Consider the following 20,814-nt stretch of genomic DNA (forward strand, 5'->3'; position numbering starts at 1 on the left):
CTCAGCTGCGGTCGGAGGGACTGCGATGAGGTGCGGCGGCCCCTGGCGGGTAGTCAAGAAGGTGGGGGCAGTGGGCAGGTAGCGCTCCGGTGCCTTCGCGGCGGCCCGAACACTAGGGCTCCGCATTGCCGCACATGCGCAGGGACAGTTGGAGGTGCGACGGCCATTACAGGACATGGAGCATGCGAGTTGGATAGCGCACGCGGCCCCAATAACAAATAGACTCCGCAGGGACTTAAACTCCCATGAGGCATAGGGAGACATTCACCAGGTGCCCCACAGCAACCAATGGGGTTGGAGGATTCCCTGCAGCAGGGAATAGATACTCTTGGCACGCTGTGACCATGTTAGTTGGAGCTGGGAGCAGGTTAGGGGAGGTTTTAGGTGCAGGGAGCAGTAGCCCCTGCACTAGGCCAGTTTACCCCCATAGGCCCCAGATAATTCCTGCAGCCCTACACGATCCCCAGCAGCCACTGTACTAGCCCCAGCAGCCACCGTACTTCCCCCCGCACTTCACCAGCAGTTCCCCCCGCACTTACCCCAGCAGCCGCCCTACACGATCCCCCCAGCAGCAACTACCAGAGGTAGGGGGGAGGGGATCTGTGTGCCTGCATGCCTGCTTTGTACCTGCCTGTGTGCCTGTCTGTGTCTGTATGGCCCACAAACGATGTTATAAATATCCAAATGGCCTTTGGCAGAAAAAAGGTTCCCCATCCCTGCTGTAAGAGGACCATCCCACCCCAACCAAAGAATCAGGTAACCCCAGGCTCCCAGCGGCGGAGGTTCAGGCCTTCTGTGAGCCTATCAGGTAACGCACCACACACGGTAACACAGGTGTATTCCCACATATGGTCCCTATCTGCGATTGGGGGGGGGGGGGGAATTGTGTTACATAATGTTTTGTAAAAGTGTGTTTATTTTTTCCATGTGGCCACCTTTCAGATCAGCTCTGCTAATGACGGTGCTTTCTCCACCCAGGACGTCATCGCAGCTCTTGCAGAGGGAGATCATAGGTCCATTGGAATTTGCATGTTGTATTTTGAAATGCTATCCGAGTCCTCTCCAGGTATTTCATTAGACCTCTTCTCACATCCAGAGAATGTAGGTTCCTTTCCTTCTTCTTTGGATATGGACACAGTGAAGGTGGTACAAATCTCACAACATGTAAAAAAAAAAAAATCCGACACTTTTGGACGGAACTGAGGAATTGCCCTCAGAAGAACATAGTCTTCATGGATTAACATAGTATGCAAACTGGGGGGCGCAGCCGTTACAGAGGTCCTGCACTCTCCCCCAAGGCATTTAAATTAAATGCCGGGGCACCGCGCAAGGCCTCTGTAAATTCCCTTACCTTGGCTTCCAGCGACACGTCATCATGGCGTCAAATGATGCCGTGGGGTCACATCACCCCGCTGCGTCATTTGAAGCCAAAGCCAAGGTAAGAGGGGGCACGAGCAGGGGGGAGGGGGTAGCATGCAGGGGGAAAAGTTTGAGCACCCTTGATATAGGGTTCTTTTATTGAAACGGCTGTATTTTCGACACATCTAGCAGACATCACTGCGATTGAGAATTCAGTTTTTAATGACAAGTTATAAATATCGGCTTCCTGCAAGTGTTCAAACGGTGTGTTGCAAATAATTTTATGCAACAGTGTACATGCCATACCCATGGTGGTATTAGATCTCTGACTCTAGGTCTAACGTTCTGAATAGCCCTGCCGTATCCTCTTTATCAGTCTATCTGCAATTAGCTGCAACTGGATTGCTTCGATTGCTGCAATCTGAACTTTATACGTGTTTGGTTTTAGTCCTCTCTGGAAACCATCCTGCAAAGAAACCATCCAGAATCAGGTTAACAGAATCAGTTTCTGAACTATGGCCTTACGTTCTGCTGCACTTATGGAACCTTCTCCAGACTTAAGTAAAATCGTGGCAGTCACCTTTTTACGAGACTGTACCAGGGTTTCAATCACTGGTAAAGATAGTGACACGGTGAAGAGGTAGCCAGGCTCACTAATAAAAGGTTAAGCCCGTTTGTTTACCTCTGATCCATGTTTTGGGTTTCAGGAGTGTCAGCTCTTGGACCCAACTGTTGTCAAAGCATTACCTGTAATTATGCAGCAATAAAGAATTTCTGTGTTTTTACCTTTCGAGGAATGCCAGCAAGCAGGAATTGCTGTGGTATGAGTTTCGGGGGGGGGGGGGGGGGGGGGGTGAGGGGGCGGGTGGGGGGTGGGTTGCAGATTAAGTGTTGTCAGATGGTGCCTATCTAGTCAGGGCCCAGAGTTGCTGGTTCCCCTAGAAAGTGCAAAGAAAAAGATCAATGTGCTAAAGCGCTAATGCTTAAAAAAATGCAGTGAAAAAATAAAAACACTATCAATTAATATCAATTGTGTCTATAATGTAGAAAGGCTGCCTAGAACAGTGAGATAATTACAAATCCCATACAGAATCAACAAAAAATAAACCGGCGCCTACAAACTAACTGTGAACAAAATCTGACCATATAAAATGTCCAGTCCTGTTGAGCCAGGGATCTTCCGGTGAGTCTTATGTTGGGGTTAGTGTACTGGACCTTGAGACAGAAGGTCCTCCTGGTTTGGTACGATCCAGCATGGTTCAACAGGTCTACAAACTAAGCCCTTCTGGGCCAGTATGCGATGATCACCACAACTGTCGTTTTATCCTGCTCGATTTTCTTAAGGACTCTTCAGAACCATCGGAACTGGAGGAAAGATATATGCTAGCCCTAAATCCCATTTCAGAGTCATTGAGTCTAAATGTTTTAGGCTGTCCTGGTCAAGAGAACAAAGGCTGCTAAGCTTTATAACTTGGGAGGTCATTTCATTTGCTGCAGGAACAAGACCTATAATGGTTCTTCCCCTCTTACAGAGGTAAAAGGAAGGGTTCACAGCGCAGTGTAGTGTAGGACCTGCATTAATTTGGTTATACCTTGATGTTGGTATGCAGGCTTATGACGCTTTGGCCAAAGGGTTAACTAAATAACCAAGTATTTAATATTATTATTATTGAAGTATTTTACTTTATACTTTTCATCATATATGTTTTGTCAATGGGATGTAGCATTGGGGACCCCCTGCCTCTTGTTGTAAGCTTTATATTATCCCACGTTGCCAACAGATCTATCTATGGTCTCCCCCCCCTGAGTTTTTGTTGGGGGAAAAAATAAATAAATAAATAATAATAAAAAATAAAAAAAAAAACTTCTTGATGAAGGGACCATTCTCCCTGTAGAATTTCCTGGCGGCTGAGAAAATCTGCCAAAACAAGGTCCCAATCCGAGTCCTGTGACAATACAGAGTAACGCCTCTGATATTCTCTAGGTTCGTAGGCTGCCACCTAGGTCTTCTCTATGCAGAGGACCCTGGCATCATTTCTAAATTAGCCGATTTATAGAGGTCAACGGTCTGCTGCATTGCTGATTGGAACCATCCCGGAAAGCGCTGGATCTGGATGGGATTTTCCTCCATTGCCAATTGTGCCACTGAGTACACTATGGGCGCTATATAATTAAAAGATATAAATACGTATATTGGAGAATATAGTTTTGTACTTGTCAGGTAGAAGCTATTCACACCCTGAACAAGTTAAATGCTTGGTCTTTGCAGAGTCCGTCTTGGGTCTGACATCCCTTGTACTTGGTTCCGGAGGCCCGGCATTGTGGAGGGCTGACATCGGTGGGACACATCATAAACACCATAAGGGGTAACTCCCACCCCCCAGCTCTACCAGTCTGATCTCAGGTTTCCCCCAGTATCATTCCCCTTAAAGAACCTGCCACCACGACAGCAGGTAAGGAGCTAATCCATCAAGTAGCAGCTTCTATGTACACACAGTATTCCCAGTGTCCATCTCCTCTCATCGCATGTTTGCAAGGTTTTTTTTTCTCTTTTTTTAAAGGGCTGCCGACCGCATGATCTCCACCTGACACCTCAGGCGGCTGTAGGTGGGACTTCAGCCAACTCCGCCACACTGCATGTGCGAGGGACGAGATGTCGGTGCCCCCTTCTCCGCACAAATGCAGCACTCACGGTCGCTGCATCTCTGCAGTGCTCGAGGGTGTATTAGTCATGGAGCTTCTCTTCGCGTGGGGCCTGGCATGCTCCCTTACCAGGTTCCTCTGTTTCCCTGCTTCTTGAAGGCTTCTCTTGCCTTTGGTACCTTGCAGTACGCAGCCCGATGTCCATGTTCCCCCACACAGGAAACAAAGCATACCTCGATTTCTAGGGAACCGGTCACGGTCATAGGTCCGGGGCATATCCGGATGTGAGGATTCGCTATCCTGGCGTTCGCAGACGTCTCCTCACCTCAATAACCCTTCCGTGACGGACACTCAGTATGCGCTGTCTCGTGGTCCCACTACGCGCGCGCAGATCTTGCGCAGCCTGATTCCCCGTCCGCGGATTCCGTCTGCGCCCCCCGCTCTGACACATGACTGGTGCGTTCGTCCAGCCTCCCCACTGACGTGCGTTCCAAGCCCCGCCCCAATAATAGACAGAACCGTCGTGGGAGTGATGCGCGCCTCAAGGTCTGCCCCCTGCCCTCTGTGACGCGGACGGGTCGGCGCGTGATCAGTCCCGCCCCCATCCCCGATTAGGCTGCATCCTAGGCACGCCCCCGTGCACCAGCAGCCTATTGGAGTCTTCTTCCTGGTTCCACCCTGGCTGGCTATTGGAGGCTCCTCCTTTATATACCTTCCTGTTGCATTCAGTCTTTGCTGAGCATAGTCTAGTGTGACGCCATGCCTTGCTGCATTCCAGTTTCTGTGACCTTGCCTTGTCTTGCCTGTTGAACTCTTGCTGCCTGACCCTGCATCTCTCTTGGACTCCCCACCTCTCCTGATCCGGCTACGAACGACCATTCTCCTGACTCCAGTCCTGACCTTGGCTAAGTACTCCAACAATCCGATACTCTCCTATTCTGAATCTGGATACGTACCCTGACGATCCGCTACTCTCCAATCCCGAACTTGGCTACGCACCCCGACGATCCGCAACTCTCCACTCCAGACTTGGCAAGTACTTACTACTTTTCTCCAATCTATAACCCTAGCCAAGCTTGAACGACTACTCTACATCCTAGGCACGCCCGCGTGGCTGTGGGTCGGCGTTAACCAATTCCCTACCTCAGCACCACGGTCGCGCTTTGTTTGTGGTGAGCTACGCGTTACACCGGAAGAGTACCCACTGATCAATTTTTGGGTGCCGCAGCCATCAATGTGTTCATTTGCGCCATTAGCTCTGGAATTTGTTTTCTAAGCTCTGCGTTGCTAGCACCGTTCTCCTCACAGCCTCCTGCACTGTCGAAAGCTACCCTGGCTTGGGTAGTTGTAGTTCTAAATGCCGCACGGGTCTCTTTCTTGTCCTTTTCCGCACGCTCTTTCCACATAAGCCGTTAAAACGTGGGAGGATCCTCGTTCTTGTCTCTAATCCGTAGTAGTAATCCGGTTAAATTGTCCAATAATGCGCCCCAATCGACTTTTTCTAGTCGATCCTTGTCGGCCTGACCAGCTTCAATTCTTCCCCTTAATACCACGTGGTATAGTAGCTTCTCTATTCTATGTTCATTTATGTAACTGTATTTGTAACCATGTATTATTTATTTTACTCTGTGCCCAGGACATACTTGAAAACGAGAGGTAACTCAATGTATTACTTCCTGGTAAAATATTTTATAAATAAATAAATAAAATAAATAAAAGTACTAAGAGAACTTTTCCCCATCCTGCTGTAGAGAATTCCTAAATTTATAGTACAGATCATCAGCATTCTCCGTGGTCCCATAAGCACTTTCCAGTACATCCAGATAATTGGTTCCTTTTTCGCTTCTCCCCATCAGAACACAGCCAGTCACACACCATTTGGGTAGAAGCGTCCATCCAACTTTCAAAATCATCCTCCCCTACAGGGATAGGCTTCACCCTGGAGAATGTCCTTATTCATTGGTAGGGGCTATTCTCACTGATGGGTTTCATGACTGTCTAGTACTTGTCCCACCGCTTGTAATAGGGCCTCGGAAGGGGCAGAAATTACATTTAAGGGTTTTGGGGTGGCTGCACCCATCTCACTCACAAGTTCGTCTAGAGTCTTCCCTTCCTTCAGTAATAATTATTTTACTTTATCTACAAGTCGTTTAGGGGGCAGGTCATGAACTGTATATCGAGTAATAGTCCACACAGTTGTGATATCTACCCCGGGTACACTTGTGGGTACTGTCTGTGGGACCAATAACTTCAGAGCATACACAGAATAGGACAACATTATTCTAATCATAATGTAACACTTTCTTTTATCCAGATTCTCCCCCAAACTTGCACTGTTTCAAGCACCCCATTAATAGCTACAACATCCACAGTGTCAGGGATTCCTGTTACTAAAAAGGCCTTATCACGGTCTAATCCCGCCCTGGAGCACCAGTCAGTTAAGATGGTCGCAAACATGGTGACAGAAAAACCTTGTGCACTACACAAAATGGCCGCCGTCACATTTTTTAATGGACAGTATCAGTAGATATCCCTGCGCTTGTGTCCCCCTTATGGTGAAAATCTCAGCAGCGCCTCCAATGTAACCCTGCTTTATTTTACCTCAGATTATATGGCCTATCACGGAGGTGGGAGCCTGAGTCCTATGGGTTACTGTTTAATTCTTATCTTGTGTGTGGTACATGTTGTGAGACTGTAGTGACTAGACAACACAGTGGTAATGAATTAGAACAAGCTGTGTATACTTATATAGCTATAATTTGTGGTGTTACATATCGCATATAAATCAGTACAGTGAGTCTTGGTACCTGGTGTATCACAAAGATCAAACTGTGATGGCAATATAACTGCAGCTAATATCCTTTGTGGGTTAGCTCACCCACTCCAACCTGGTGTAACTCCTGCACAGCTGGGCTCCCTAATCTCTTGAACGCTGCACGATGAGTCACATTATGTCAATGTGTGCATCTGTGGTGCTCGCGCCCGTTCCATGGAGAGCAGTTTGAGGAGACAAATTATTTTGTATTTGCCGCGCGATGGCCGGGTCACGTGAGCGGTTTGCCCAATGACGGCGAACCAGCTCTGACGTCACAGCCACACACCTCCAAACACTCCCAACATGCCGCCACACCAAGCGCTCAACAGCACATTTCTAAAACGGCCAGAAATCGCCCCAGCTTCATCAGGGCATGACATCACAGCACTCAAGAGTGCGCACGCATTCAACCTGGACGTGGCCTTAAAGAAGCGGTGTGTGACGTGAATGGTCTTTTACTTTGTTACTGTTGTGTGAAACATTTGTCACTTTATCCATCATTAACCTTCTTGTTTCTAATCACTGAAAGAAAAACATCACAAACATTTATTGCAAATTAGTGGCCTCTTTTAGTATCAAATATGATCACCCTGTCAGTTCCCCAACAGGAGAAACAAATTCAACAACCGTATCAATGTAATATATCTCACAGAACATTTATGGTCTGTGTCGAGTCAAGCAACAGTAAGGGGAGAAAACCCGTGGTTGTGCCAATTTACCAAGGGATCGTGAAGTATTTCCCTCATTGCATGGTGCAGTTCTTGGCATTCGTACAGCCATACTGCTCTGAAGTCTGTAACACAGCAAGTAAAACACAGACATTGCAAATGTAATTCCAAAAACACCAGTCAATGCATGCCAAATCTTTTCCACCTTCCCAGACATCACATACCCTGAAAACTGCCTCGATCACGTTTCTACGGCGGGTCTGCAAATGAGCAGCATGGAGAAGATCCGGCCTCTGAAAACCCTTATCTAGATGAAATCTTACAAATCGGGATTCCCAACTTCTACACTTATAGTCACACTCTGGGACTCACTATTGATTGAAACGTCTCTACAATTACAAGGATTAAAGAACGTATTAATTAAACTGTGATAGGGCCAATTGGGGCAATATGACACAAACTCCTATTCAAGTCAGTAAGTATGCATATAATAGCACGCCAATTGGCACCATCGCAGTTTAATGAATAACACAGTAGTAATGCATTGCCTAACTTTTGTTTGCACATCTATATATCTACAGATAACACACACACAGAGCATGCAACTCCAGCATCCACAACCACAGCAGTTGTGTTATCTTACAATTTTAAAGTACTATTATCAAATACATATTGTGTTATGATCTGCATACTTTTAAAAATTACTAACATTCTAAGCAAGTCTTAGGGCTGTTCTATAGAGGGCGCGCTTGTTGCACCGCGCGCGCGGCAGTTATAGTTGGCGGTGGTTAGTCAGCTTTTCTATAATAGGGCCGCGCACACGGCAGTGAGCGTGAAGCCGGCCGACAGGGGGAAGATTGGGAAAAGAAACTTTTCGCGCTGCTACCACTGCCGTTTGTGTGTGTATGTATAAAATATCTTGTTAAAATACAAGTTAATGCTGCAGCTCAGTGGTTGAACTTTGTCAGACTGTAGAGATTCAGTTAACTCTGCATAAGGCAGATAGTCTTGTTCATCATACAAAAGATACAAAGTTACAAAATGCATTCTACATTCTTGTATCAATGCATTTTGATTTTCCATAGGGGACCTTTGTCTTGCATATCTGACAAGTTAATCAATATGAGGCTCGGGGGCATGTGATGTGTCCAGAAGAAGAACTGCTGTGATTTCCACAATTCTGGAATCCTTGTATACACTGCAAAGTAATACAATGCTAGAAATTCATCTGAGAAAATATCCACAGGCTTTAAATAAATCAATACATGTTTAAACCCCCCCCCCCCCAAAAAATATTTATTACAATATTCAATTTCTAGAACTAAACACCACAAAACACATATAATAGTGTAATAACATCCACATATATACATATACCAAGATACAATACATCCCAAATAGTTAAACAAACACACGCACACGCTACAAACCTGTCACTCCTGGCAGCACGGACCACGATACACACAAAACGTGTGCATTACGTGCACGCGCGCCCGCACCTACTATAGAACAAGTCTTAGAAACCTGCACACAGTTTGGCATAGTCAAATTGCAGCAGAAATATTTCACGTTTCTCCAACTCACCCAGCTTTGGGTTGTGTAAAAGCGCTGATACTGGCATATTTCTGAGAATGTATTGTGAAGATTGCTTCATGCAAGACAGCAACATTCCATTCCACTAGTTTCTGCACCTGCCTAGAGTAACATTGTGCCCAAGCATTGCTCATATTATTGAAAAAAAAGAGAACAATGTTCTGTGGATCGGTGCTACCAATATATGGTTAGAAAATCTCAGACTGTGTATTGCAACAATATAAAACTTGCTTGCAGGAAGGATACTAATAGTATCAAAGTGTCTGGTACATATAAAAGATAAGGATAAATGCTCAAAGTATGAGGGGGTTAAATATACGTGTCCTGGTTGATAATACAGGTTATGGCTGTTGACTGCCGTCCTTAACTGGTTTTCTTCCAAATTGGACACCCTCCCTAGAGCTTGAATACCCTGCACAATAAGTGACACTTGAATGTCCAGCACAATAATTCAAACTGTGAGCACAGTTATATGAAAGTAGAATATTAGTACTCCCTTTCAAGTGGTTGTCCTTCCTCATATGCATGCCTCATGTGATGATTTGAATGCAGAGAGTCCAATGGAAAAAGGACAACGGAGCACAGCAAAAATGAGGGCTACAATACCGGAACGGTGTTTAAAAGCAATTTAATGAAAAAGACAGCATGGCATACAGAAGGTAGCTGCACTAACGCGTTTCACGCTTAGTTTGGCGCTTCGTCAGAGTGTGTGTCAATCTATTGCAGGTGTTGCCAAATATAAGCTGTTCCTTCAACCGGAAGTGACACACCGCCAGGTACTGCACCGATGGTGAAATCAGTAGAATCGGCAAGTGGTGGCAAAAAACTCTCTATGCTGTTCCGCAGCAGCACTAACCGGGAGGAGGAGCAAGCATAATCTACACAACATGAGTTACAAAACAAATAAATACTAACCAATAACAAATTAAAAGCAACAAAAGTAGTAGACTTTACCAAGGACATTATGACTCAGAATGACTAGGTCTATCTATGCATAATCTGAAGAAATAGAGCCAATAGGGTTTGCAGATGATAAATCTGCATGATGTCTCCTCTCGCTGATGTTTATAAGAGACATCAAATAAACATAAATCTGTGTAGAATATCAATAATATATAATGAAATTAATAAATATACACATGTATACTGTTTGTGAGAATATACATTGACCTACAGTATAACAAATAGATGATCAATTAAAGATATCTCTTCTAAAGTGGACAAATATTAGCAAAATCAGATCCACAGATGTAAACATTTCGGCATGTGTACATACATATACACCTATTGTTAACTAGAATATTAATCAAACAGTCAGTTAAATCAAGTCCATAACTCAGGACATTCCCTCAAACAATAAACCCAGAACTTAGAGTAAGAAAATAATGATAAAATCAGACAAAAAAAAGGTTAGACAAAAAAACAGTAACTATCTCTAAGTAACTGTATATGAATATACATAAATGTTATTAAGAGCATGATATATTTAAGAAATCAATCAAATGCCATGCATAATATAATAATAACACATACTATTCATGTACAGTATGAATACATAAAGGAAGTTAAGAAAAAGAGGAAACCTGCCGAAGAGTAATTTAAACACTGCACTGCGGGACAAAAAAAGTGTAGATCCAGAATTCAAAAATGAATCTCTCCTTGCTCATCATTTGAAGCATAGAACATTAATTATGCTATAAATGATAATGAACTATATCATAATGGGCATACAGATAATATAAAGAAGTAGAATGAGATGTGCTGATTCAGATTAGGAAATGTTTAAATTCCCAATCAGTGTTCATACCCCCTGGAGTGAGGGAGCAAAGGGTATAGATCCAGAGCATCTCCCTACAATTTAAAACTGCTTCTCTATTTCCCCCACTAATACTGGGGTGTATGTATTCCAAAGCACTGAAAGTAAAAGAGCTAATGGAACCTAAGGGGCAAATAGAGAAGTGTCTAGAGACAGGATATTTGTCATCTTTGTTCCTGATAGTTCTTAAATGTTCTGTGATTCGGGTCTTGAGTGGCCTTGTGATTCTTCCAATATATGAACTGCCACATGCACACCTCAAAATCTAAATCACAAAACATGTATTACAGGTCATGAATGTTTGAAGTTTGTGTACATATTGCATATGTTTACATGTCACTGATTTCAATTGTGTTGCACATTTGCAATGATTACAGTTACCACACTTGTAGAAACCCCTTAGGATTTTCTTATGGGGATTCGCATCCTTCTCAAAGTTGAAGAGACTGGGAGAGAGATGATGACCAATCGTTTTGGCTTTTTTTTTAAACGTTTCTTGGGTTGGACCCTGTGTATTTAATCATGTCCTTGTCTAATCTCATATTCTCACAGTGTCTTTCCACAATAGTTTTTATTTGATCAGCCTGTTTACTTTATGCCGTAATAAACAGAGGGATGTCATCAATGCTTTTTTTGTTCATATGCTGATATTTTTTATTCAGGTTGCATTTGCTCTTATTATTCACGCTTTCCAATAGATCAGTCCTATTGGCTTGTAATGCTAGTTCAAAAGCTTGATTGATGTCATGATCCCCTCTCTCTTTGAATCTTGTTTTCATCACCTCAGATTGTTTTGTATGTATGTATGTCTTTATTTGTATAGCGCCATAAAATGTACATAGCGCTTCACAGGAGTAATACATGTCATATAAATAACAAATATAAATAACAGATCATGGGAATAAGTGCTTCAGACATACTGTAAAAGTAACATTAAGGAAGGAGTCCCTGCTCCGAGGAGCTTACAATCTAATTGGTAGGTAGGGAGAACGTACAGAGACAGTAGGAGGGAATACTAGTAAGTGCGTCTGCAGGGGGCCAAGCTTTGTGTCATGTGTCCATGATTATCCAGTGCTACTCATATGCTTCTTTAAGCAGATGTGTCTTAAGGTGGGTCTTAAAGGTGGATAGCGAGGGGGCTAGTCGGGTATTGAGGGGAAGGGCATTCCAGAGGTGTGGGGCAGAAAGTGAGAAAGGTTTAAGGCGGGAGAGAGCTTTAGATACAAAGGGGGTAGAAAGAAGACATCCTTGAGAAGAACGCAAGAGTCGTGATGGTGCATAGCGAGAAATTAGGGCTGAGATGTAATGAGGGGCAGAAGAATGTAAAGCTTTAAAAGTGAGCAGTAGAATTGAGTGTGAGATACGCGATTTAATCGGAAGCCAGGAGAGGGATTTCAGCAGGGGAGATGCTGAGACAGATTTAGGAAAGAGTAGAGTGATTCTGGCAGCAGTGTTTAGGATAGATTGTAGGGGAGACAGGTGAGAGGTAGGAAGGCCGGACAGCAGGAGGTTGCAGTAATCGAGACGTGAGAGAATGAGGGCCTGAGTCAGAGTTTTAGCAGTTGAGTAACAGAGGAAAGGGCGTATCTTTGTGATATTGCGGAGGAAAAAGCGACAAGTTTTAGAAACGTTTTGAATATGAGAGGAGAATGAGAGAGAGGAATCAAGTGTGACCCCTAGGCAGCGTGCTTGGGCTACTGGGTGAATGATTGTATTTCCAATAGCAATGTGGAAGGATGTAGTAGGGCCAGGTTTGGGAGGTAGTATAAGGAGCTCTGTTTTTGCCATGTTAAGTTTCAGTCGGCGGATGGCCATCCAGGATGATATTCCAGAGAGGCATTCAGAAACTTTGGTCTGTATAGCAGGTGTAAGGTCAGGGGTTGAAAGGTAAATTTGTGTGTCGTCAGCATAGAGGTGATATTTAAACCCAAAAGATGTGATTAGGTCACCTAGAGAGAGTGTGTAGAGAGAAAAGAGAAGGGGTCCCAGGACAGAGCCCTGGGGTACCCCCACAGAGAGATCAATAGAGGAGGAGGAGGTGTTGGCAAAAGAGACACTGAAGGTACGATGGGAGAGGTAAGAGGAGATCCAGGATAAAGCTTTGTTCCGAATACCAAGAGTGTGGAGAATGTGAAGGAGAAGAGGGTGGTCCACGGTGTCGAATGCTGCAGAGAGGTCGAGTAATATGAGCAGAGTGTAATGACCTCTGTCTTTGGCAGCGTGGAGGTCGTCAGTTATTTTAGTGAGGGCTGTTTCAGTAGAGTGAGCAGTGCGGAAGCCAGATTGTAGAGGGTCTAGTACAGAATAGGTGTTGAGAAAGTGTAGCAATCGAGAGAATACAAGACGTTCAAGGAGTTTGGAGGCAAAAGGCAGGAGGGAGACAGGTCGATAGTTAGAAGGACAGGTAGGGTCAAGCTTGCTGTTTTTGAGTAATGGTATAACGGTTGCATGCTTGAAGGATGAAGGAAAGGTACCAGAGTAGAGTTTTAAGAAAGTCTCCTCATTGGAGCAAATTCTTCTCAATCTGAGGTACTGACCTCTCGAAATACCCCTTAGCAATGCCCTGGGGTGACCATTGTTCGCCCATAGCAAGGAATTGCGGCAATTGGGTTTTCTGTAAATATCTGTTTGAATACATATTCATATCAATATATAAATTCACATCTAAAAAACTGATTTTGTTACAATATGTTGATGTGAATTTTAAATATGTATTTTGGTTCAAGTAGTCCATAAAAGATAATGTTTTTGTATCTCCCTCCCAAATTACAAGCAAATCGTCAATGTAACGACGAAACAAAATAATATTCTTACGGAATGGATTAGTATTGCCGAAAATGTGAATAGATTCCCAAAAGCCCATAAAGAGGTTAGCATAAGATGGTGCAAAAGAGGTGCCCATTGCTGTGCCTTGTTTCTGTAAATAAAATGTATTATAAAACATAAAATAATTATGCTGTAATAAAAATATAATACAATCAAATATAAATGTGCTCTGTGATGAGTGAAGATTATATAAATTAAGAAAGTGACTAGTGGCTAGAATACCTAATGGATGACTACTAATAGTGTACAAAGAAGTGACGTCAAGTGTGACCCAAGTGTAAGTATTAGATCAAGGAATCTCCTGAATGCTAGCTAATAATTGGGATGAGTCTCGTAAGTAGGAAGGGAGATTCTGAACCAAAGGTTGTAAATAAAAATCCACGTACCTAGATACACCATCTCCCAAAGATCCAACGCTCGATATAATAGGCCTGCCAGGAGGGCAGTCTAGAGACTTATGGATCTTTGGGAGGTGAAAAATAGGCACAATGGGATGAGAATATAGGTCACTGTATATCAGGTTCATATAACTCAGCATTCTCACATAAACAGTATACATGTGTATATTTATTAATTTCATTATATATTATTGATATTCTACACAGATTTATGTTTATTTGATGTCTCTTATAAACATCAGCGAGAGGAGGCATCATGCAGATTTATCATCTGAAAAACCTATCTTCTCTATTTCTTCAGATTATGCATAGATAGACCTAGTCATTCTGTCATAATGTCCTTGGTAAAGTCTACTACTTTTGTTGCTTTTAATTTGTTATTAGTTAGTATTTATTTGTTTTGTAACTCATGTTGTGTAGATTATGCTTGCTCCTCCTCCCGGTTAGTGCTGCTGCAGAAGAGCATAGAGAGTTTTTTGCCACCACTTGCCGATTCTACTGATTTCACCATCTGTTCAGTACCTGGCGGTGTGTCACTTCCGGTTGAAGGAACAGCTTATATTTGGCAACACCTGCAAAAGATTGACACACTCTCTGACGAAGCACCAAACAAAGCGTGAAACGCGTTAGAGTGCAGCTACCTTCTGTATGCCATGCTGTCTTTTTCATTAAATTGGTTTTAAACACAGTTCCAGTATTGTAGCCCTTTTTTTGCTGCTTTTTTGCTGTGCTCCGTTTTCCCTTTTCCATTGGACTCTGTATGCTCATATTACTTGTCTTTATTAATATTGTGTCAGTAAAAAAATGATTATGACCTTTTGCCAAATGCTCTCGTTTAACCTTAAGCGTAAATTAAAAGTAGACAATAACAGAAAACTCATTGGCTAGCACTCAATTAGGAAGACTTAGCTGACCAAATAGTTTGAGTTGCAAAATGATGAAGCCCTCAAGCACAGAATGGATTTACAGGCTTGTTATTGAAGTTAATGTTTGGGACAAACCTCTGAAAGTTAGTGATGCTAAAAACCAATACGGAGAATAACCATGTTCTCCAAACGATCTAAAGCCGGCATGCTTTACTTAAATCGTTTGACATGTCTGATCTAAAATCTATCTTCGGCCTAGTTGAGCGAATGCAGAGCTCAGAAGCATAACATGAGACTCCCTTCGCCAGCTAATCATTTTAGTTGCTAACCCTGCTGCCTGATCCACAGCGTCTGCTAACCCTTTCACAACAGCATCATATCCAAACACACAACAACCTACGGGGAGGAATGGGTCATGAGGGGGCTGATACACCAACATATTTCAGGCATGCGGTGGAGGTAAACATCAATATTAAAGCTGCAATATTCCTTTTCACATGCCGCCATTTCTTCCCACACTGCCATGCCTCTTTATCTTTGGTCATTCCCTTATCCTCTACACAGATCATTTGGGATTAATTAACTCCAATCACCACCATTTAGATGCTATTCTCTTCAAGAGACCCAAAAGCCTAAGGCCTTGCCCCCGCTGCCTACTACAGCGTCCGCCGCGCGCACGAGAGCCTTCCCCGCAATGGCACCGGGCCCGCTGCGAGAGCTATTCCTGCTCTCAATAGAATTGAGAGCAGGACTCGCGTCGAGCGATTAGGCACGCCCCCCGGCGGTTCAGCCAATGAGGGCGAACCTGCCGGGTGACGTCATTGCCGCGCCCCCGTCACTCCTCCGCTACGCCCCCCCCCCCCCCGGTCTCTCCTCCTGCAGTGAGCTGCAGACCGAGGAATCGGCTGAACGCGCCGCCAAAAGCACGGGCGCGCGTTACAGCGGAGAGACCGGGGCCTTAGCCTAACTATTTACTTACAACTGCACTTCTAAACTTATACAGGCATACCCCGCATTAACGTACGCAATGGGTCCAGAGCATGTATGTAAAGCGAAAATGTACTTGAAGTGAAGCATTACCTTTTTTCCACTTTACGATACATGTACTGTACTGCAATCGTCATATACGTGCATGACTGATGTAAATAATGCATTTGTAACAGGCTCTATAGTCTCCCCGCTTGCGCCCAGCTTCGGTACAGGTAGGTGCTGCTATTGCTGTTCAGGGCATGCTGACAGGCGCAAGCGCAAATTGCAGTTTTCCTATTGGGCGATATGTACTTAAAGTGAGTGTCCTTAAACTGGGGTATGCCTATATTACAGTTTCAATAAAATGCAAGCACTGTGCCCAGTACACCAAGCAATTTGGGAGTGAATACCAAGCTTTAAATAGTGTGAAACATTGTTAAATGCTCAACTGTAAAAGTGTACAATAAGAAACTCCCAATACAAATATATGTAAAGAAATGACCCACAAAATGTTTCTACTGTACATCAATATTTCTTCAAAACAGAAAGATCTTGGAGTATTTCACAATGACTGATTTAAAAATATATAAGTTAGTTAAAGCCGCACTATCCCCTACTGCACAGTGTTTTTCAACCGGGGTTCCTAGTAACTCTTGGGTTCCCCGGGCACCCCTAAAGGTTTTCCAGCAATTTTCTGGTCATTTGAAAATTGTATCAAATAAAGAAAAATGTATAATGAATCTGATCAGAGATGGTTGGGGGTTCCTCAACCAAAAAATAAGGTTGGAAACCACTGTCCAACTTATTTTTTATTCTCCAACCACTCTTCCCCATGTAATTTTTTTTTTTTTTTTTTACAGGATGGCAACCAGGAGGAGCTGAGTCACACTTTTCAGTTACCGGTTTTAAAATCGCCTGTCACAGGATACAAAAAGGCTGCCAAATCTTAGGGCCATAGGATGCCGTACCATAAGTTACTATTGGATGGCCATTTAAATCCCTTAAAAAAAAATATATATATATACCGGTAACTTCACCAGGACCTTGGGAAGTGGGAGTCCTCAGAGCTAAAAAGATCGCAGTTCAGCTCTGTAGGATCTCCCTATCCTGGGGGGGGGACGGGAAAAAAAAGAAGGGTTAGTTAGGGGGGGTTTGCTGCTTTAATAGCACCTTAACTCAAAGTACACACATTTCAACTCACTCATTTGTATTGCATATCCATTAAGGCCAGGTCCCCGCTGGCTAGTGCAGCGCCCGCTGCGGCGGATGCTGCAGGGACAAGAGTCGCCCCACAACGGGGCCGGGCACGCTGTGAGGGGGGGCCGCCGCGCTGTGCTGACAAACGCCTGCTCTCAAGAAAATTAAGATCAGGAGTCGCGACGGAGCGCTAGGCCACACACCCCGGTTCAGCCAATGAGGGCCAACCTGCCAGGTGACGTCACGGCCGCGCCCCCATCACACCCCCCCCCCGTCTTTCCCCCTGCAGACCTGGGAATTCAGCTGCAGGCGCCCGTGCAGCGGGACCGCAGCCTAATGCAAGATTTGTAACCTCTCGCTTGTTTATCTTTCATAACCACAGAAATATTAAAAAGCGAAGTGGCAGATGCAACTTCCTTCACTGGTTTTGCCTGCTACAGGAAGCCTTTTGCAACGTTGGAATGCTCCAAATGGTCAGTATCAATCTGAAGCAAAATCTGTACCATAAACACACACAGACGCCTCACAGCAAAGAAAAACAAAAACTGTATACTGCCAACCATGAGTGTTCCTCAAGGTTGAACAGGCTTGTCCAGCGTGCAGGCATATGACCAAATGTAACCAATAGGTTTAAGAACAGATTGATGAGATAAAAATCAGACAAGTACATGGTATTGAAACTATTCTGGAAAGGTTTTTAAAAACCTATGGTTTAGAGGAGATTTTACAGACTTGGCTTTCTCAGCTGGACCACAGACATTAGGCCGCGTCCATGGAGATTGCGACCGCGTGCGGGGTCATCAAAATTATTTGTATTAAACTCTGTGCCCAGGACATACTTGCAAACAAGAGGCAACTCAATGTATTACGTCCTGGTAAAATATTTTATAAATAAAGAAATAGAGCGAGCGACGGCACTTGCGACGCCTGACAAAACAAATACATTTGTTTCTGTCACACGACGACCGGGTCACGTGAGCAGTTCGCCCAATGAGGGCGAACCAGCTCCATGAGGTCACGGCCACGCCTCCGACACACCTCCCTGTTGCGTCTACCCCATGGCCACAAATCTCTCCTGCTACAGGAGTGCGTGACGCCGCGTGAACTCTCACGTGCCCCAATTTATCAATGGGGCACCAGATTGATAATCGCTTCTCCAAGCATCAATTTTAGAGCCAAAGGGTCCATTGCGTCACTTTATACATAGACCCCCAGTATGGCTAATAACCAGCAGTGTGACACTTCATAAACCGTATCACGTGTCTCATCAGCAAATCAATTGCAAAATTATCTGAAAAACTATGTAGGTAGCACAAAAAAAATATGAAAAAATGCTTCATGCATTCACAGTTCCGATACTAGATGCAAACCTGGTGTACTGACAAATGGAAGTGCTCAACTTTTTGCTCTTATACCAATGTGCAATAGGGGGGGGGGGGTGAAGGTGCTATAGTTTTAGTTGAGAAAAAATACAATATTTGTGACTACAAAACATTGCCGTTCAGTTCAAAATGTCACAAGCGGTCCTGGTGAGTGTAAAACACCTTTGTTACCGTTTGGGGTATTTATGGAATATTACATTTGACTTTCCTGTTAAATATCAAGTAGTTGGTTTATCCTGGGCTAAAGCCAAATTTTCACTGATCCCAGAAAACCCCTATTAACTTGTCCATGTACAATTGCATGCAGTACAAACATTGAACAAGCACATGAACACTATTTGGTCATAGGGCAACAACGGAAGAGATTATACATATATTTATATTACAGTGTCACGGGTATTGAGATATAACCCGATGGAGCTTTAAATTACATTACATGAGTAAAGAATTTTTAGGATGTGCCCAATGCGGCCTCAGCAAGTTAAATATCTTTAAGCCTCTCGCAAATGTATATCACTACCATAAGCAAATACAATGCTTTACGGAGAAGCATTCACATCCCAGGCATCGCCCCTGCAAAAACAGGAGCGGGATCATGCCTGCCCAAATGTCTAATATCTCAGTCACTACAAGATTACTAGGCAGATTGTAAGCTCCGTGGAACAGAGACATCCTTCCTATTGCCTCAGTTTCTCTAAACGTATATATACACACACACACACTTTGTTCCACATTATAGTCCTTCCATCACACATACTGCGCTGCAGAACAGGTCAGCGCATACAAAGAAAATAATAAGCAGACTTGGCACTTAACCCCAATCCATTGCATTTTTGGCTAAATTGGGCGCCAATATTTGGTGCTGCGACAACCTAGTGAAGCATTAATAACTGTTCAGGAATAGCAAAACTTTCAGCGCTCGCTTACGCAGTGCTAGACCCATCTAGTACCATGCAGGACGCATTGGCGATACGATCACCGGAGGATTTCAATTTTTAACCTCTTCGCTGCCAGCAACACGGGGGGTGAGGAGTTAATACCAAACAAAAACATACTTTACCTCATGCTATAGGCGCCGGCACCCAACTCCTGCCCGATCCCAGACAAGCTGGCATCAAAGTCCTGTACCAACCCGGACTCTATCACCTCGTCCGCCAGCGGCAACTTTAACGCCCAGGCCATGCTACCGGTGGGATGAGGCTTGCCTTGCACCGAAAATGTTATACGCTCAACTGATCTCTCAGCAGGGCCAGATACACAAGCAGCTCAAAAGGATAATGTTCAAAAACAAAACAAGGGGTGCACACTGTCCCTGACTGTTAAGTCACACTATAGACCATCAGCCACCAAAATATTATATCTATATTTATATATAAAAACACACCAGTGTGGTGTTAAATCATCCCAGTCCCTTGGATGTTTCTCTCCAGCAGTGGAGTCCAGCAAAAAAAACAAATATATAAGCTGTAAAATCTCAGGAGACACTTGAGGCTCTTAAATATCCAAACATATATTATTATTATTTACTATTATTTTTAAACCGTCCTGATGGGAGCTTCTCAGGAGATCATGATTGGTGCTGTGAGTATATTACAAGGAGAGCTGTAATCTCCCCCATAAGCAGCCTCCTCTGTAGACAGGGGTCCCTGCAGACATGAAGGAATGTAAATATGTATAGTGGCGTTTCTATAAGTATATAGGGCGGATTTAATGCAGGGAGGAGATGCTGGGAGGCCGCTCTCAGCTACTCCCTATCCGTTGACTCCGGCTCCCGCCGCGGCCCGGACCCAAGTGACAGGCTGCAACCGGGGCCGCTCAACCAGGCAACATGGAGGAACATGGGGGCAGACACGACGCTGCAAGCGATGCGCCTCCCGGCCACGCCCCCCGCCACGGATACCAACCAATCACTCGACTTCTCACGACACCCGGGTCCCGGGGTCGGCGAGGTGGTTTCCCAGCCAATGCAACCAGGGCGGCAGGTAAAGGGCGGGGCCGCCCAGATTGGCAAAGCTTGTGATTGGTCGGGTTGGTTCAGAGAGGCGTGGCTGCATGTGTGTGTGTAGTAGGCAGCATGGGCTGCTTATTATTCTAGGTGGGGTTTAAAGGTAGAGGCAGCGAATTGTACGTCACATGGCGTGTTACGTCACAGAGCTGGGAGGTATCTGGGCTTTTCCGACAAAAGTGACAATTTAAGAGAAAAATGCTGATTTGTTAACACTGAGTCATAATTGATATAGATCCCTGATACCTCAACAGCTTAGTATATCTGGTAAAACAAT

The 20,814-nt window shown here is 44.3% G+C and overlaps 1 protein-coding gene across 1 annotated transcript in view; it reads right to left on the bottom strand.

The window, feature by feature from the left end:
* TFCP2 (transcription factor CP2) overlaps positions 1–20,483 on the bottom strand; it is an 87,514-nt gene extending 67,031 nt beyond the window's left edge. Inside the window, exon 1 of the mRNA XM_075591618.1 lies at positions 19,593–20,483. Coding sequence (XP_075447733.1) covers positions 19,593–19,714 — 122 coding nt within the window. The 5' untranslated portion in view covers positions 19,715–20,483. The remainder of the gene's footprint in view (positions 1–19,592) is intronic.
* Positions 20,484–20,814: the final 331 nt, after the last annotated feature.

The sequence above is a fragment of the Ascaphus truei genome, chromosome 3 (genome assembly GCF_040206685.1).
Source record: "Ascaphus truei isolate aAscTru1 chromosome 3, aAscTru1.hap1, whole genome shotgun sequence".
NCBI lineage: Eukaryota > Metazoa > Chordata > Amphibia > Anura > Ascaphidae > Ascaphus > Ascaphus truei.